The sequence below is a fragment of the Aspergillus undulatus genome (genome assembly GCF_047715775.1).
Source record: "Aspergillus undulatus strain CBS 261.88 unplaced genomic scaffold BDV17scaffold_18, whole genome shotgun sequence".
NCBI classification, from domain to species: Eukaryota; Fungi; Ascomycota; class Eurotiomycetes; order Eurotiales; family Aspergillaceae; genus Aspergillus; species Aspergillus undulatus.
Window position 1 is genome coordinate 241,766 of NW_027396622.1, and position 16,215 is coordinate 257,980.

The 16,215-nt window shown below is 52.5% G+C and overlaps 6 protein-coding genes across 6 annotated transcripts; 2 read left to right on the top strand and 4 right to left on the bottom strand.

The window, feature by feature from the left end:
- Positions 1–2,181: 2,181 nt before the first annotated feature.
- On the bottom strand, positions 2,182–3,702 carry BDV17DRAFT_290440 (uncharacterized protein; the record flags this gene model as incomplete). The annotated part of the gene is made up of 1 exon (XM_073761913.1): positions 2,182–3,702. One exon carries the CDS (start codon positions 3,700–3,702, stop codon positions 2,182–2,184), a length of 1,521 nt encoding a protein of 506 aa, XP_073616569.1.
- Positions 3,703–6,744: 3,042 nt separating this feature from the next.
- BDV17DRAFT_54590 (uncharacterized protein) lies at positions 6,745–7,463 on the bottom strand. Its single transcript, XM_073764758.1, has one exon. It carries the CDS (start codon positions 7,283–7,285, stop codon positions 6,854–6,856), a length of 432 nt encoding a protein of 143 aa, XP_073616570.1. The 5' UTR covers positions 7,286–7,463; the 3' UTR covers positions 6,745–6,853.
- Positions 7,464–8,858, bottom strand: BDV17DRAFT_54589 (elongation of very long chain fatty acids protein). Its single transcript, XM_073764757.1, has 3 exons — positions 8,361–8,858; positions 8,029–8,311; positions 7,464–7,976 (listed from the first exon to the last, which is right to left on the bottom strand). The coding sequence occupies exons 1-3, from the start codon at positions 8,763–8,765 to the stop codon at positions 7,642–7,644; spliced, it is 1,023 nt and encodes a 340-aa protein (XP_073616571.1). The 5' UTR covers positions 8,766–8,858; the 3' UTR covers positions 7,464–7,641.
- A 1,190-nt stretch (positions 8,859–10,048) lies between these two features.
- BDV17DRAFT_290442 (cytochrome c oxidase subunit VI) lies at positions 10,049–10,899 on the top strand (the record flags this gene model as incomplete). The annotated part of the gene is made up of 4 exons (XM_073761914.1): positions 10,049–10,242; positions 10,437–10,482; positions 10,576–10,693; positions 10,781–10,899. The coding sequence occupies 4 exons, from the start codon at positions 10,049–10,051 to the stop codon at positions 10,897–10,899; spliced, it is 477 nt and encodes a 158-aa protein (XP_073616572.1).
- A 630-nt stretch (positions 10,900–11,529) lies between these two features.
- BDV17DRAFT_290443 (glycosyltransferase family 15 protein) lies at positions 11,530–12,903 on the bottom strand (the record flags this gene model as incomplete). Its single annotated transcript, XM_073761915.1, has 4 exons — positions 11,530–11,686; positions 11,739–12,357; positions 12,411–12,677; positions 12,756–12,903. The coding sequence occupies 4 exons, from the start codon at positions 12,901–12,903 to the stop codon at positions 11,530–11,532; spliced, it is 1,191 nt and encodes a 396-aa protein (XP_073616573.1).
- Positions 12,904–13,110: 207 nt separating this feature from the next.
- On the top strand, positions 13,111–16,205 carry BDV17DRAFT_54638 (putative gamma-tubulin complex component GCP5). Its single transcript, XM_073764759.1, has 2 exons — positions 13,111–13,222; positions 13,270–16,205. The coding sequence occupies exons 1-2, from the start codon at positions 13,163–13,165 to the stop codon at positions 15,919–15,921; spliced, it is 2,712 nt and encodes a 903-aa protein (XP_073616574.1). The 5' UTR covers positions 13,111–13,162; the 3' UTR covers positions 15,922–16,205.
- The last annotated feature ends 10 nt before the right edge of the window (positions 16,206–16,215 follow it).

The window sequence follows — 16,215 nt, forward strand, 5'->3', positions numbered from 1 at the left end:
CGATCGATCCTCAGCGTCCTTCGTATCAATGGCGTCGCTGCTCGCAATCTCCTGCTCGGTCCAGTTGCCATACGCTGGGCCCATCAAGTGGCCTCGAATGGACTCCTTATGCTGGGATATCTGCACCCTGCACCCTGCACCCTGAACTCTCTTCTCCTGAGACTGGGACCATGATAATCTACCCGCCCAGCATCGGCGTCGGTCCCAGTTCGCTGGGCTCAATCCTCTCTAGCCTGCTGCTGTATTACTCTGCACACTTCCCAGTCACCGTCGACGCCACCGTCGAAACAAATCGGCCTCGAGTCGGGATTAAGCCGTGCCCCGCACTCTCGCATTTCCGTCCCACTATTCAATAGGAAATCACGACCCACGTACACGAGACACGAGACACGAGACAGGAAGACGGGCGTAAATCAGATCGACAAACTCTCTGAGACGCGAATCGCGGACAGTGACAAGCGGGATCTATATCCACATGAGCATCACCTCGATCCTCCCGTCCGTCAGAGATTAGGTGCGATTAGATGAGATCTGTTGCGAGGATCATTGTAGGGAGCCTGAGGTAGGTAAATCCCGCACCAATATAATTGTAGGGTTAAGGCTGCTTCGCGTCTCGATTCGACTCTGCATTTTTCTTTGGCTCGCCTTGTTTCCTCGGGATATGTCGCGATCAAAGCCCAGGCAATAGACAGGCCACAAGGATAAGTCCTAGGTTGCAATTTACATTGCCTCTCTGGCTGCGAGCAGGAACGGACTCGGAAGGGGTGTCGGTGGTCTATGCGTGTTTCGTCTGCGCTGGAGATGGAGTCTGTCGTGGCGCCATAGCCACAGCCTCTCGTGGAAATCGACACCGTTGATACTCTTGCGGATGTATTCCGAGAGACCCGTCTGAGCTGAAGAAGGCTACCCTAGGTCGCTGAGATTCGCACTGTGCTCCGGTCCGGTGCGATGCAGTACAAACAACCTTTAGATACATCGGTGGTTCACTCGTAATTCTGAGGCGCACGCCGCAGATTTTTCTTCTTCAACAGAGTACCGGTGTGAGACAGAGACAGCCAGTCGTGACCCAGCGCTTCGGTGACCGGGCCTCCTTTTCTCCCTTCTAGAAGGACGCCGGGCCGTTAGGAACCAGGTTTCCCCTGCAGTAGTGACACCGTGATAGGCAGCCTGGCTACGTCAGGCACTCAACGAAGTGGATAGGATATACTCTTAGTCGAGACAGAGGGTCAGGGGCGGGAAAGAGATCCGAGCCTGCACCTGCATGATTTGCAGTGCAGTGCAGTGCACGATGTACGTTGCATTGCATCGCATAGCCTACTTCGAACCCGACCTCAAAGTTCCCTTCGTCCTGGCCCCAGCATGACAAAATAGGGTAGGGTATCATTCACCGCGCCCGTATCCCGACTGCGGGGGCCATATTGTGTCGTGAGCCTGAAATCTGACTTGGATCATGACTCAAGATTCCGAATCCAAATCCAAATCCCAAGGTATCTACACAGCCCTGCGGGGCCAGCGGCTGCGGAGCCCTGGGCTTCGTACTCCGTATATCGATCAGAGAGACAATCAAAAGCTCAAACCCTCCACAATAATCTCCATCTCCAGAATTCCATTCTCAGTCCGATTCCCAAAATAAGCTCCCTGAAACCCCGAGCTGGGCTGTGGCAAACTCAACCGGTGGATTTCTTCTTGGTGGGCGGTTCGGTTCCTTCGGAGACGTTTCAGGAGTCGGTGGGGGCTAGTCCTGTCATTTTGGAAATAGCAGCCACCTTGATCTTGGCCCGAGGTGAGACCGTGAGAGTTGTACCATGCTGTGGTTATTAATCTTATGGTTACTGCTAAAGGGGCCAATTTTTGAGAATTGTTGTTCTTAATTTTGGAGGAAATGATTCTGGGAAGTTGACTCGGTAGCCTTGGGATTGGTAATGATGATGTTCATTGCAGGACCACGCCGAGAGGTCTGCGATATCGAATTGGTAGTTATAGTGAATAATAGTAAGTATAGTCAATAGTGGACAGTGTCAGTAGTGATAGAAGAAGGAACGAAAGAAAAGCATCAAAGACAGACAGACAGATCCACCCAAGCCAACAACCAAAACCAAGCAACCGAAACAGACGCTAAAGTACACCCACAAAATCAACCAAAAATAACATGGATGAACAAGGCAAGAAAAGGAAAGAAAATTAAACATTAGGACTCTTAATAACAGACTTGCGCTTCCCCCTCAGCATAAACCCCACGAAGGACTTGGCCGACGACTCCGAGTCCTTGGACGAGTGGGTGGGCTTGAGCTGTTTCATGCTCTTCTTGCGGCGGGTCTTGGATTTGGAATCGTCGATCTGAGTCTGATCGCGTTCCTGAAACGAGTGCGGATCATGCTCGCCCACGGACCCGGACCCAGACTTGGCCCCATTGCGAAGCTCAGCACGCAGGTTGGAAGACGAGTATCCGTGCCCGTGCCCGAGGTGTCCGAGGTTTCCGGAGAACGTGCTGGATTTCATGATTGATGCGCGGTAGGGGAGCTGCGAGCGTTTTCCGGTAGCGGTTGTGCTGGTGCCGTTTGTTGTGCTGGCGACGCTGTAGAGGGAGCCTGAGCGGCTGCGGTTGTAGGGGTTGTAGTAGGGAGTTGGGCTGGCGGTTCGGGAGGGCGGTTGGCTGGAGGTGAGGGAGTAGGTTGAGCTGGCGGCGGAGTGGGAGTAGGAGAGAGAGGTTGAGCGGGTGCGGGCGTCTTCGTCGTTTCGGGAATGAGGTCGAGTTTGAGATTGAGTTGGGAATAGAGAGAATGTAGCGGTGGTAGCGGCGCTTTGTGCAGACGGGGGCCGACGCGGTGGCTCCTTTTGCAGTCTCCGACGGTCTGTGACGGGCGTTTGAGGGCGCGAAAAGGACATGGAGCGGGCGCGGAAGGAGAGGCGTCGGGCTTCAACGGCTGGTGCGCTCATGGGCTCTCGACTTGATGATTCCCGCGCGCTGCATTTCTGTAAGGTGTCGAGGGCGCTGAGACTGCCCTGCGTCTTGCCGTGGACTGGGTAGTACCGTGAGCGGCCGCGGTCCATGCTCGTCTCGCCGAGAACAGGCTGGGAATGGGCTGCCTCGTCGTTGGAGTAGATGGAGCCATCTGATGACGGGGACGCCAGGTCCCCGGGGCTAAGAGAAGACTGCTCTGTGGCAGAGGGAGAGATTAGAATTAGATTAGGTTTGGCGTGTTCAACGTAAGTGACCTGCTCGGCCACGAAGACATCGCTATCGTCGTCGGAGTGGATAGAAGCAGAAGTGGATGAGCGGAACGAGTTGCGAGGCGAAGTGAGTGGCTCGGAAGGCACATAGGCAGCCGGCTGCAGGAAGATGGGCGATTGGAGAGGAGTGGTGGAATCGGGGGAGGGCAGTTGAAGAATCATGTCGTCGTCATGGTCGAAGATGGTGCAGGGCTCCGTCACAAAGGTCGCGCTGCTGCTGCGCTTGACAGTGTCCATTGATACAGGCCGTGAGGGTTTGTCGTTCGCAGAGAAGGGAGAAAGCAGACGTGGGAGAGCCGGTCTGTCCAGGTCCACGAGTTCAGAGTCGCTTACACTCGTGATCGAGTCCAGGGTCGCAGACCGGTTGTGGAAATGACCCTCGGACTCGGAAATGTCCTCCTCTTCGGACTCGTAGTGCCGGGGGAGAGACTGGTTCGCGTAGCTAAGATCCAGAGCTACGGGGTCATACATCGTAGTCGAAAGCAGATATGTCGTCAAGGTAGTATTTTGTTGTATGGGAGCACCTGTGCTGAGAAGACTAGGATAACCCAAAGTCAACGGGGGACGGGGTATAAAAAAGAGTCTTCCTAGAGCAGGGGAAGGCGGTATGGAGAATAAAGTATGGGCCAGGGGAAGAGAGACAGCAAGGCCAGATGAGGAAAGAGGATATATTAATGAGTATTGCGTCCCACACGGGCTGGCATTGGCATGCCGTCAGGAACACAGGCCGTACGCTAGAACACGTGCCGCAGGGAGACCTGATTCTGAAATGCAGATGAAAAGCAGGATCGAAGACGTAAGCTTCCCTTACTTATCCATGCGAGTGGACCCTTGCATGGTGCATTGGTGAACCTGGTCATTGAAGCCTTCCCGTGGTGCACTGATCTGATCTGTCTTCGAAGTCTATCTATTGTTTCGAGTCTTTGACGTTAAGCTTGACTTTATTGACTGACACTGGCACTGGCACAGTATTGAAGCTTAAAACATGGCATGTAGCATAACCAATGTCAACATCCTCGCAAAAATTCGTCGAAAAAAGAAGACAAAAACCAGACGGAGAGGAGACGAAGCCCTAAGCGGCCGACTCCTGCCAAGGCGCCATGTCAATCTGTGGCAAGCTGGTGTTTGAGGTAGACTCGCGCTTCTAGCCCCCCACTGACCGATCAACATTAACCAATGGGAGAATTTCCCCGCCGTTCATACCGGTTAGCGCACCCTGCAGAATCAGCGTTCCTCACTGTTCCTTGCTGCGGCTGGTGGGTGCCATGACTCGTCCGATCGCAGTTTCAGATAGCGATGACAGCAGAGATATCGGCTCCTTCATACTCAGGTACGCGCTGCCCCTTTTTCCTATCAAGGCAAGAGTTGATAGGAATTGAAGTTCGTACATGTCGGTAAATCACACCCAGCTAAGGAACACTAACTCTTACTTATGCAGCAGAGAGGGGCCCGTTGTTGTTAACGTTATGCTGCAGGAACGGTAAGCCAGCCCAGGCGGTTGCAGTGTGAAACACTCTTACTTTGTGCTCACTGGTGGCTGGTTATTTTAGTTGCTGGTCTGGTCTCTGCAGGTTATGCCTGTGCTTATGCATCCTGCACCTCAAACCGGCTGCGATGCCACTCTGTTGCACCTGCAGACTGCATACTACACACCATCTCTCGCTGCAATTCTCGCTGCCCTTGCTTATACTCTGGCCAACATGATTCGCCCGGTCTCCCAGCCTATCCTTCTCAAACTTCGTCGGTCGTGAAATGGCCCTGACAGATTACTGCCGTCTACCCCAGGTCAACGCATGGATCGAACCTGCCCAGCCTCCCGTTTCGACGCGGAGTCCGAACAACGTCACCGACACCGTCAGCGCCAGCCTGGTCGTGGTCGAGTTCGGCCACGGTGCATGGAGATACTCTTACTGGAAACTCCCGTCGCGACACGGTCGCGAGAGTCGCCCCTTTGTGGTTCACGATCAAGTCTTCACTCACCGCAAGGACCGGGAGGTCGCGTCGCTTTGCAAACCATAGTTCGGATAATAACTATTATTGCGCCTCATCAAACCTACAAGCAAGCGAAATGAACTCGAAAATCGATATGAACAGCAATCAACGAAGCGGTGAGTATATCACATCCCACCAACCCTCAAGCGCCGTGGTGCTCAATATCTCGTCCGGTCCATGCGCCTTCACCTTCACCTTCAACGGTGTGTGACAGGTCATGGGCCCAGACCTAACTAACAGATTACTGTACCTGAGAGTAAGCGAACCTATGCGCCGTTGCGAGAACCCTGCTTTGCTGAAGAATAGCGACTCCAAATATAGACCGGTATGGCAAGACCTCGAAACCCGGATCCAAATGGAGACCACCACTCACAGAATCGGAATGAAGCACCGGGCGTCTATCCGATTACGGCAGATACTGCAGGGTTGATGTCAGCCCAGCTTTTAGCCTTAGGGCCGTCTATCTATCTCAAGACACTGGCGGGTGTGCAGTGACTGAACAGCCGACTCAGCTCCACGCAGCGATTAAGCGTACCAACTTTACTGGAGACTATGGCTCTCTCCGTTCCGAGATCAATTCAGCAGTTGCCAGACACCCCAATCGTTCCTGTTCTGTCCTGTTCGGTTGAGCGTTGACAGCTCAACATGAAACACGCCATACAGACTCCCCTCAACCTGAAACAGGGCACAGGACGTGCCGAGTCGGCTGTTCCTACGTCGCCCGATCTACAAAGTATCTACATATGAAGTACTCAATATAATATATTAAGCACTAACCGCTGCAAGAGCGTTGGGTCAGGGGTTTCCATTCCACTATCTGCTCCTTCGGCCGGGGTATGTGCCGGCCGCCGAATCTGAGGCGAGTCGATGCGATGCGCTACAACCCCAGGCAGGGATGCCTACATATGGACTTGCAGTTGCAGGACATCTTGGGGTCCGGGCACGGACGTCGCCTTCGACATCGGTCATCATCATCGTCCTGGAGAATTTTAATGATACTCTCCGACGCCTGGAACCGTGAATCGGTCTCGAATGGGCAAGGGGGGTGAACGTCCGGTAGGTCATGTCATGTTACCTGCTACTATGTTTATCATATCATACGGTGATATGAGATCACAGTTCCTTGACTCGACTGGGGCCCTCCCTCCACCGCGGAGAGTGGCCAAGAGGTTCATTCGTTCGTCGGTCGTACTCGTTCCCCTCTTATGTCCTTCATCATTATTCGACCTACTCCGTACCTTGACTAGGTATCTAGTCGGCCTACGGTGCATAACACACTCATCGCTCCGCTGCCAGGAGCGGTTTTCAGACCCGACCCTCGCCTACGACCTCCTAACCGAGCAGAGCATCAACTCGCTCACTCGCGCGCTCGCCGACGAACGACTGCTGACCCCCGCGGGACTGGCTTGGTGAGCTAGCTTCTCCTGTTGTTCCATGAACCGTCAGTCGTCCAGTCACATGCCAGTCGGTCACGGTCCTCGTTCACTGTCAGGGTGACATATAAAGCCCCTCACTCAGCAGGCTCGTACGACCTGGAGTGCACTACCAGGAAGGCCAGGCCCTGACGCCGTTTGTGTTCAAAGCCGTGTTTGTGGTTCCAGCTCGTGGCCCTCTCGGACTCCTCGGTTCTCTATCTGGTCCGTGGAGACTTCCGGCATCCGGTAGACCTCAGCAAATAGACTACCGCGCGGGCAACCATCATCCGGGCTCGAGGGGCATCTGCAGCTTGCTCGAGCGTCTTTGACTGATCCTGAAGCGATGATTGAAAGGTGCTCTTGGGCCTCGTGCTCGTCCCATGGCACTCGGGTCGAGGTCGGGACCTTCCCAATGGCGCAGGACCATCAAGTAGTACATCCGTAGAATGGCGCATGATCTGTGTTGAAGCATCACTCATTTTAAACAGCGTTATATACAGAAACACACCATGATTACATTTATGTTGCCGCCATCTATAGATACTAAGAATGTCGAAAGATAACAGAAAAGGGGTCTGCAACCAGCAGGAGAAGCGAAGATGCGACAATGCGAAAGAAGCAGCAAAGAAAACCCAAGAACAAACCATTTATAAAATACAACGAGACATAGTTCGAGGTGGGCCCAAGATAACCATTCTCCGACTGAAATTCATCTTAACCTTCATGCATAATGTCCGGTCCAGCTTTGCAATCCCGGCGCTGCCACATGCATTATCTGGTCGTCTCACAAGGCGACCGTCATCAGAGTCATTCATTAAAAGAAATACTTTCGCACCATAAAACAACCACGGAGAAGAAAACGTTTCTCGGTTGACTTTCGAGCAGGCTGGCCGAGACTTGCAGCACCGACAGGCACTAAAATAGTTGACTATGGCTTAGGCTGGAAAGTCTTGCCGAACAGTCGACGAGCCTATTCGACAAGACCAAGCTACCGAGTGCTAGCTCAAGCCTTGCGAGAGCGGGTGACGGGGCCGTTGGAGCGCCCGGTAGAGACAGCAGAGCCGTTGGATTTGCCCTTGCCGGATGGAGAAGCCGGAGCCACTTCGTAGCGCGCCATGTCGATGACAGCCTGCTTTCCCGTGTTGCGACGGGGACGGCCGGTCTTGGCAGCCTTGTTGTAGGTGACGATGTAGAAGGAGATGAACAGGACGAGGTACGAGGTGAGAATACCTATGCCAGCGAAAGCAGCGAATTCCTCGCCGGCGCAGTTGCCCATGTTGGGAGCCCAGGGGAAGTAGGTGGAGGAGAAGTAGGTGTAGGAGGCGAAGTAAACGAAGACTATGAAACTACGTTAGTCGCAAGTCCACAAGTGCGGGATGGGTATACTCACCAAGGTCAATAACGAACTGGATGATCTGGAGACGAGTGATCCATTCCTTCCACCAGATGCGAATACCACGGGCGCTCTGGAAGTAGTACCAGTACATGACGACGTGCACCAGGAGGTTGATGGTGATAGGCACCCATTGAACGGCAGTCAAACCAATCAGCTGGGTGTAGCAAAGGAGAGCGGTAGCGCCGTGGTGGTAGGTGTGGAGGAAGGTCAAAGGCTTCTTCTTAAGGAACAGGAAGACGGTGTCGAGGAATTCGAGGTACTTGTTCAGGTAGTTGAGCTGCGATACGTTAGTCAAGGAACCATTTTGCGGACAAGGCTGCGCTCACATAGTACAGGACAATCAGGGGTTGGGTCCATCCACCGCGGTGATCGCAGATGGTGTAGAAAACACCGTGGTTCCAGAGAGTAGGCAGAAGCTGCTCAACGAAAAGAGCCAACAGAATAGCGCTGACGACAGTCAAGATAAGGTTGTGGACCTTGAACAGGAAGCTGAGCTTGAATGCCGGGCGGTTCTTCATGATCTCCCGACCACCGAAGATCGTCACGTAGTAGACGATGAGCATGACCGCGGTCTCTGGCAGAGTCGACATGGGCGTCTTTCCCTCGACGAACTCGAATTCGCTGGCGGGATAGCCCATGACGGCCTCGAAGGCCTTGTCGAAGATGGGCCATAGCTCGATGCCGAAAGGCCGATCAATGGACGGCTTTTCAATGTTTTGCAAAAACTCCATTGCTGCGGTTAAGTAAATGACTGGACTGCTGTATAAGCTGGACGGTCGGACAAGCTGTTGGGCTGGTGAGGAATGCAAGAAGGACAGTCGAGATTTTCTCGTTGGGGGCTGACAGGTCGCAAATCGCCGCGCAGATCGAAGAAAGAAATTAAAGCGATGCGAGACCGAATGGAGAAAAGGAAGTACTTAAAGCAGAAAAGGAAAGAAAGACCCCGAGAGGAGGGAAGCCTGCAATGGCGGGAGAAGCGAAGACGTTGAGGAAGGAGGAAGAGTCGAGATGTTGAGCGTGTCTTTTTGCAGTCCCAGTCGCAGTCGCTTTCCGGCGCGTCCGTCGAGTCCCCATCCGGTTAGCCCCATGATAAAGGGGCGGGTCACGTGTCGGCATTTACACAGTGCTGCATCCAACACCATATGTCTGCAACCGAGTATAGACTCGGAAATTAGCAGTAAGACTGATACCATCTTTACACTGACTAGATTTCTTGGACTATATCACCGTCCCTTCTCTGGCAATGGTACAGAGTGCAGACGTACAGTTGGAGAGCCCCAGCGGCTATCCGGGGTTACCGGATTACTTTCACATGCTGAATATTTGATGCAACCAGTAAATTCGGCATTACAGTCTTGGGAACATAATCATTCTAAATTTGTGCTACGGCGGGACAATTCTGGGCGCAGTTTACAGCTTGCTGGTATGGTGTTCTTATGATACTAGTCATTGTGTTGGTTTCTTCCTGAAAGCACCCGGTAAATATATAGCGGCATTGAGGACAAGATTTTTGTTCGCTGCGAGTGCTTCTGCAAGAATCCCAACCTTGACATTGACAGTATAACGATTTTCCTAGCTAGAGCTAAGCGATTGAGCTCCTAAAGTCGATAATGATGCCTCGATATCTATTCCCTGCTGTCCTAGGGGTCAACGAAGTCTGGAAGAATTAACCAATGAGAAGACCAGAATGAAACCAGTATTATCAACCAATGAGATAGCGAGGATAGAAATCATGCGGCCGCGACAGCCTCATAGCCTCAGGCCGCATCTCGGGCCCGAGCAGATCCAGGCAGCAAGGCAGAAAAAGACCAGCCAACCTGAGCCGCGATAAGCAGAATGACAGAGTTGCTGCCTTACAGCCTCAATACTCAGGCAGAAAGACCTCACACCACTCGCCGGGCGCCCGCAAAAAACCTCTAGCGTCTCCGGCTCAACCTCAACCTCCATCAACACCCTCTCCAGCGACAATTGTGCCTCCTCCACCTCCACTCCCACATCCACTCTCTCCTTCGCCATGCCTGCCATGCCCGTCTTCCGTCTCGCGACGCGCGCCGTCCGCCCCTCCGGCCTCTTCAGAGCTTCCCAATTGCCGCGGGCCCGCGTCCAGACTCCCGCTGGCCTCACCCTCGGCCGCCCGGCGTTCAGCACTTCCATGAAGCTCCGCTCCGGCCAGCACGACGACGAGACATACGAGCAGTTTTCTGCTAGGTACGCTGTTAGATTTCAGAGCCATTGGGCTTGAATTGGTTTTGGGGGACGTCGTCGAGGTCGCAGGGGACAGCTAGCTCGCTCAGCTCACCGGGTAGAGCTGGTCGGGTTGAACTGACTCCTGTTGTCGTCGTCCCGTCCCTCTGTGCGGTCCGCGAAATCGAGAACAATAACTGACACTTTGTCAATGGCAGATTTGAGAAGGAGTTTGATGGTGTCCAGGATGTTTTCGAGCTTCAGGTACGTCTATTGCCCAACACGCATAACCCTCCTGTGTCGTCATCGTATGAGGTCGGTTGATCGGTCCATTACTGACACCCGTCATTCTCCCAGCGCAACCTGAACAACTGCTTCGCTTACGATCTCGTCCCCTCCGTCGAGGTCCTCACTGCTGCTCTCCGTGCCGCTCGCCGCGTCAACGATTTCCCCACTGCCGTTCGTGTCTTCGAAGGTGCGCATCCATTCCATCCATTCCATACCCCATTCATTCCCCGATCGCTTCTCTTCCCAGAGGAAGAACCATGCTCACATTACGCAGGCATCAAAGCCAAGGTCGAGAACCCCGAGCAATACAAGCAATACCTCGAGGCCCTCGAGGGTCTCCGCCAGGAACTCGGCGTCTCCCTGCGGGAGGAGCTGTACCCTGAGGACGCATAGACAATATATTTCTTACATCCGTGAAGGAAACTCAAGATAGGAAAGCTGTATACATACTCTAGAATGCAGTTGGAGAAGTTGCGTTGTTGTGATATTGTGTTTCGAGGTGCATTCTTGCTTTCTATACCAGTGCGATCGACGAACGACGAAGTTCCTTTGACTTAAACCTAACCTGATCTGTGATCTTTTCTCCCTTTGAGCAGCTGCTGTACTCTATCGAAGACATCTTTCTATAAAGAACACGTTTGTTGTTCTATTCACCTCTGATTCTTGGAAGCATGTACTTTAAATTGAGAGGGGAGAAGGAAGATTGTATACAAACAGAAAATCCCCCGGCGATAGCGATACGCTTTGTATACAGTGAGAAGCAGCAGGATGACAAAAGGTAAGATAATGAGAATTAAGATACAAGAAGAAATGCCACAAAAATAGAAACGCCCCCGAAATAACTGAATGAACTATGGATTTTCAATTCAAAAACATGCAATATCGTCGTCAGTTCTAAAGATGCAGGTAGGAATGTGTATAAAACGGCTGTCGTCGTTGCAAGCCAAGGTAAACAGAATGATGAAGAAGGGGCATATTGTTATGTACGCGGATTGTGGGTATAAAAGCTCCTTTCAAAACGAATCAATGGGTCCCAACGTGCTTGAAGTAGCTGGGGCGGCAATCTTCCTTCGCGAGGAATGACGCGCCGTCGTAGAATTTGCCGGGCTCGCAGGCAGAGCACTTGGGTGAGTTGGGGCAGTTGAAGTAGGGAATGTGACGGTAGCCGATGTCGCGGAACCTGGAGCGAGATGTTAGTAGTTTCCTAACTGTGATTATACATATGTACGCACCAATGGACATTGGAGGCATCTGCGAACAGTCCCAGACCGATCGAATGAACGGGGGCATCACCCCATCTCTCGTAGAAGAAGCCACCGGCCTTATCGAGGTAATCAAAGTATGCAGAGTACTGGTCACCGCGGAAGAATTCCATATCACCAATCTCAAAGTTGGACCAGAAGTGGCAGGTCGAGTATCCGTTGGCGTCGCGGGTGTGGTCGGGGCGGAGTTGGTCATCGGTCAACCAGCTCATCATGTTGTTGTCAGACAGGTAAGAGGGGTTAGCGGCGAGGAACTCTTGCGTCGTCGGCCACAGGGTCGGAATACTCTCGGGAGCGTCGAAGAGGTTGATCGTGAAACCGTAGGTCTTGTTGCGATCCTCCATGAAGCGGAAGACATCGTAGTCGACGTCACAGAAGAACTGGACCTTGGGCTCCACGCGCCAATAGTAGCGGTAATCCTTGAGGGCGGGGTGCTTGTAGAACATGCCACTGTTCCAGCGGCACATCTGGTGGTAGGAGATCTTATCAGCGTATTGCAGGCCCTTCTCTTTCAGGAGCTCCGCGGACTCTTTGAAAAGGTCCATGTCGATAAAGCTCGGCACGTCCCAATGCTCCTTGGGGACCTGCTCTGTAACAGTGTTAGCGCATTGCTACGGACGGACAAACTACGGAATGGTATACCATAATAGACCTTGGCTTTGATCTCCGCCTGAGTTCGTTGCTTGAACTCCGCGGTGAACGGCTTGTCGTTGAAGAAGATCCAGGGGTAGTTGAATTTGTGGTTCCATGTCCTCTCGAGGTCACGAATGGTCGGAATCAGATCGCCGAGCTCTTCGTTTCGTACGAGGGAAATGATGGCTGCGTTGGTTCGGGCGGAGTCTTTGCTGTCAGGAGCGTAATCGTGTTCATCGGCGCGCCACAGGTAGCCTTCGGGCTCATGGGTTCCAGCTATATCACGAGCAAGACGTCAGAAGGGCAACGCATTATGACAACAGATCCACCAGAAAAGCAAGATAGAAAACGTACGCTCTTTCAGAGGATCGGCCGTCATGCCGTTGTAGGGCCCTGCTCCCGTGCCGACATACGAGGAGCCTCTGTTCATCTGGAAGACCAGGAAAATGACAAGCACCACGCATGCTGCCGAGAGCATGCGAATAGGTCTAGCGACAGCCATGTTGACTGCCTTTGATCGACAGAATCGTGAAAGGAGTGACAGTTGTAGCAAGACAGAAATGGTCTCGACTCTCCATCTTGTCTTTTTGACTCCGTTGCCGCCTTGGCTAAATCGGGACTAGCGTGGCAATACCCCAATCGGGCAAGACGTCAACGGTTCTGCTTCTTCCAGGTTTCTATTCTTCCCTTCATTTCTCACTCAACATCTCTTCAATACAATCAATGATGGGCTGCGATCAGTCTAGGTCAAGACCCCGACAATGACCAGTCTGAAAAGCGCAACAGATGACCTGATCGTTGCTGTCGCGAAAACGGGCAAGGTACGCGTCATCGATATCGGACTCGACTGCCGCTAATACTTCTGTAGGACACGCCTCGTTTTCGGGCTCTGAAGCGCCGCGTCGATGATTCTCTAAAGTCATCACTGTATGGGCGCACCGATCAGTTTGCCGTGGCGAAGCAGCTTGAAGGACTGCAAGAGAAATTCCGCGTCCTCAACAGAGACGACTTGGCAGATGCACTCCAGCCAAGATTAGCCGAACTGGACGAGCACCGTGGCACGGTGTTTCCGGAGATCCTGTCTCTACTTCTACAGCTCGCAGTTCGACCAGCCCAGCTCTCAAAAGTTCATCGGGTCGAAAAGCTCCAGCCTCAGGAGGAGGAGAAGAAGCTCACATGGACAGATCTGAATGCGACAGGAGCCGCCTACTGCGACGAAGATATCTGGGAAAGCGTAGACTATGCTGCGGACTCCTCAGACGAGGATGATATATCCTCAATATCCAGCGACACACAACCTGCCCGAAGCTTCACCCAAGTATCTGCGGAGGACGACTACGTGATCCCCGACGAATTTCTCAGTTCCGGGGAGGATGAAGGTCTTCTTACTTCGATCCAGAGCATACAGTACTGGCGCGATGAGGAATCACCAGATCGCTCTGAAGGCGGGAAAGACTCAACTCGGGTGCTCACTGAACTACAAATGCTAAGAGAAGTCGTTTTCATGCTGCAAGGCCTACCCACGTCTCTTCTATGGCGCCTTGACGGGAAATTCGAGGTCCATCGGAGATATACGCTGTCGCACTTGTCGCAAGAAGCGCTCTCATCACTGCTGCGCTCGATAAGCACTTGTGGAGCAAAAATTGACATTCTAAGACAGTTCGTCAAAACGCGACAATCCACTGCCCACATGCAAACGTTCCACCGAAGCGTTGAGGGTTGCTTACACGAGTTCGACAAGTTTCTGTCAGACGTACAATGCAGATATGTTGGACATAGCCCTTCAGTTCCCGTCAGCCTCCTGCAGTTGTCTGATGACGTGCAACGTGAATCAAAATTGCTCATACTCCTTGCTGACCTCATCATGAACCTTCATCGAGGATCTCCAGGGAGCAGTGTTCAATGCCTGGATTTGTTATTTGACTTGGTCTGTATGACACAAGCTGCCGGCGATGATAATAACTGCGCTGCTTTAGCTCACATTTTCTTCATGTGCTTTGAAACATACGCTCGGCCTCTCCGCGCATGGATGGAAACTGGCTCGCTAGAAGCTTCGGCAGAGTCATTCATCTTCGAAGACCGTGAGAAGACTGACTTGCGTACACTTTGGCATAACTGGTATACTCTAAATCCGCAGGCAGATATACCCAAATTTATCCGGCCGTTTGTCCCAAAGATCTTCATAGCGGGCAAGAGTATGGTCTTCCTGAAGCGTTTGAACATGACTGAGAGCTTGGAGGCACCGGAGAACTCCGCGTTGACTTTCGACGATGTGTACCCTTCCAACTCGGCGTCACTGTGCCTTCCATTCTATGCACTGCTAGAATCTGCTTTTGGCAAAGTGGTCAATAACAACCACAGATTCACATCCTCCCTGCTGCGGACGGAGTTGAATGAACAATGTGGACTTTGGATGTCACTCCAGGCTCTGGAGCACATTCACCTCTGCAGGGATATCAGCTTAGTCGGACCCATAGACACCAAGATCTTCGAACTCATCGACCGAGGAAAGGGCGGATGGAGCGATCGCTTTCTGCTCACAGAACTCGCTCAGACCGCATTCGGATCGCTGCCCTTCATCGATCCAACAAGATTGATCGTCCGATCTGCCAAAAGCGCCGACAACCGCAGCCGCTCGGTGCAGATCCTCTCGAACCTGTCTTTCGACTATATACTCCCCTGGCCTGTGGCAAACATCATTACGAAAGACGGCATGGCTGCCTACCAAAGTATCTCAACACTGCTGATGCAGATTCGCCGGGCAAAATATACGATAGTCAAACAGCGCCTTCAATACTCCCATCAAGTCAGCACAAACTCTAGCGGTAAAACGCTCAGCTACGCCATTCGGCACAACCTACTCTGGTTCCTCAACACACTATACAGTCACCTGACAGGATTCGTGATCTCGTCGGCCAGCGAATCCCTACGCAAATCTTTTGCAATTGCTAATGATGTCGACGGTATGATCGCTGCGCACCGCTCATACATGGCTTCCCTAGAAGAGCAGTGCCTTCTTTCCAAGAACCTCCTACCGCTTTATCAAGCAACAATCTCCCTTCTCGATCTTTGTATCTTCTTTGCAGACCTGCAAGCCTCGAGAGCCCAGCACCAACCACCGGACTATATTAACGCGACACAAACACCGCGGAAGCAGTTCCCGGGAAGACCCTTCAAGACCGGACTAACGCCTACTCCCCGCAAAATACGCTATGAGTACTCCTACGGCGACGAAGAAGACACGGATTCAGACGATCTCGGCTCTCAATCTGAAGACGAAGACGAAGATGGAAATGTGAATAACGTCTTGCCTCGTCGCCACCGCAGATCATCTCGCCCACCCCAGTCCGAAGCTCAGTACGTCCAGCAACTCAAGGATATCCAAGATCAGTTCAACCGCACCGTTGCGTTTCTGGCTGCGGGGTTGAAGGGTGTTGGCCGTGTCGATGGGCAGGTTAGCTGGCACATGTTGGCGGAGAAGCTAGAGTGGAGGAAAGAAAGGGCGGCTGGGTTTTCTTGACCTGACCAAAGCTCTTCATTAATCTCGGCTGCTCCTTTATCGCAGAGCACAGTTTTGTAGACGAAAAGGCTACGACGAGCGAGCGACATTGTGGCTGATTTTGCTTGGTGCCCTGGGGTTTCACCGTTGATTTATACGTTTTGATGCTATTATTGTTCGGCCTGTTGTCGTATTGAACCTGGGAAAGGCGTTGCATTTTAGAATGGTACGGGGGTACGGCGCTAGGTATAGTTCAAGGTCACAATTTATTTAATGAGACACGACCTGGAGATTGATACCTATATACAAATGGAC

Coding starts and splice junctions, on each gene's coding strand:
- BDV17DRAFT_54590 (XM_073764758.1), bottom strand. CDS start 7,285: ATGGTTTGTTCTTGGGTTTTCTTTGCTGCTTCTTTCGCATTGTCGCAT.
- BDV17DRAFT_54589 (XM_073764757.1), bottom strand. CDS start 8,765: ATGGAGTTTTTGCAAAACATTGAAAAGCCGTCCATTGATCGGCCTTTC. Junction 8,312..8,360: donor CCCTGATTGTCCTGTACTAT/GTGAGCGCAGCC, acceptor AACGTATCGCAG/CTCAACTACCTGAACAAGTA. Junction 7,977..8,028: donor CCAGTTCGTTATTGACCTTG/GTGAGTATACCC, acceptor GTAGTTTCATAG/TCTTCGTTTACTTCGCCTCC.
- BDV17DRAFT_54638 (XM_073764759.1), top strand. CDS start 13,163: ATGACCAGTCTGAAAAGCGCAACAGATGACCTGATCGTTGCTGTCGCG. Junction 13,223..13,269: donor CTGTCGCGAAAACGGGCAAG/GTACGCGTCATC, acceptor ATACTTCTGTAG/GACACGCCTCGTTTTCGGGC.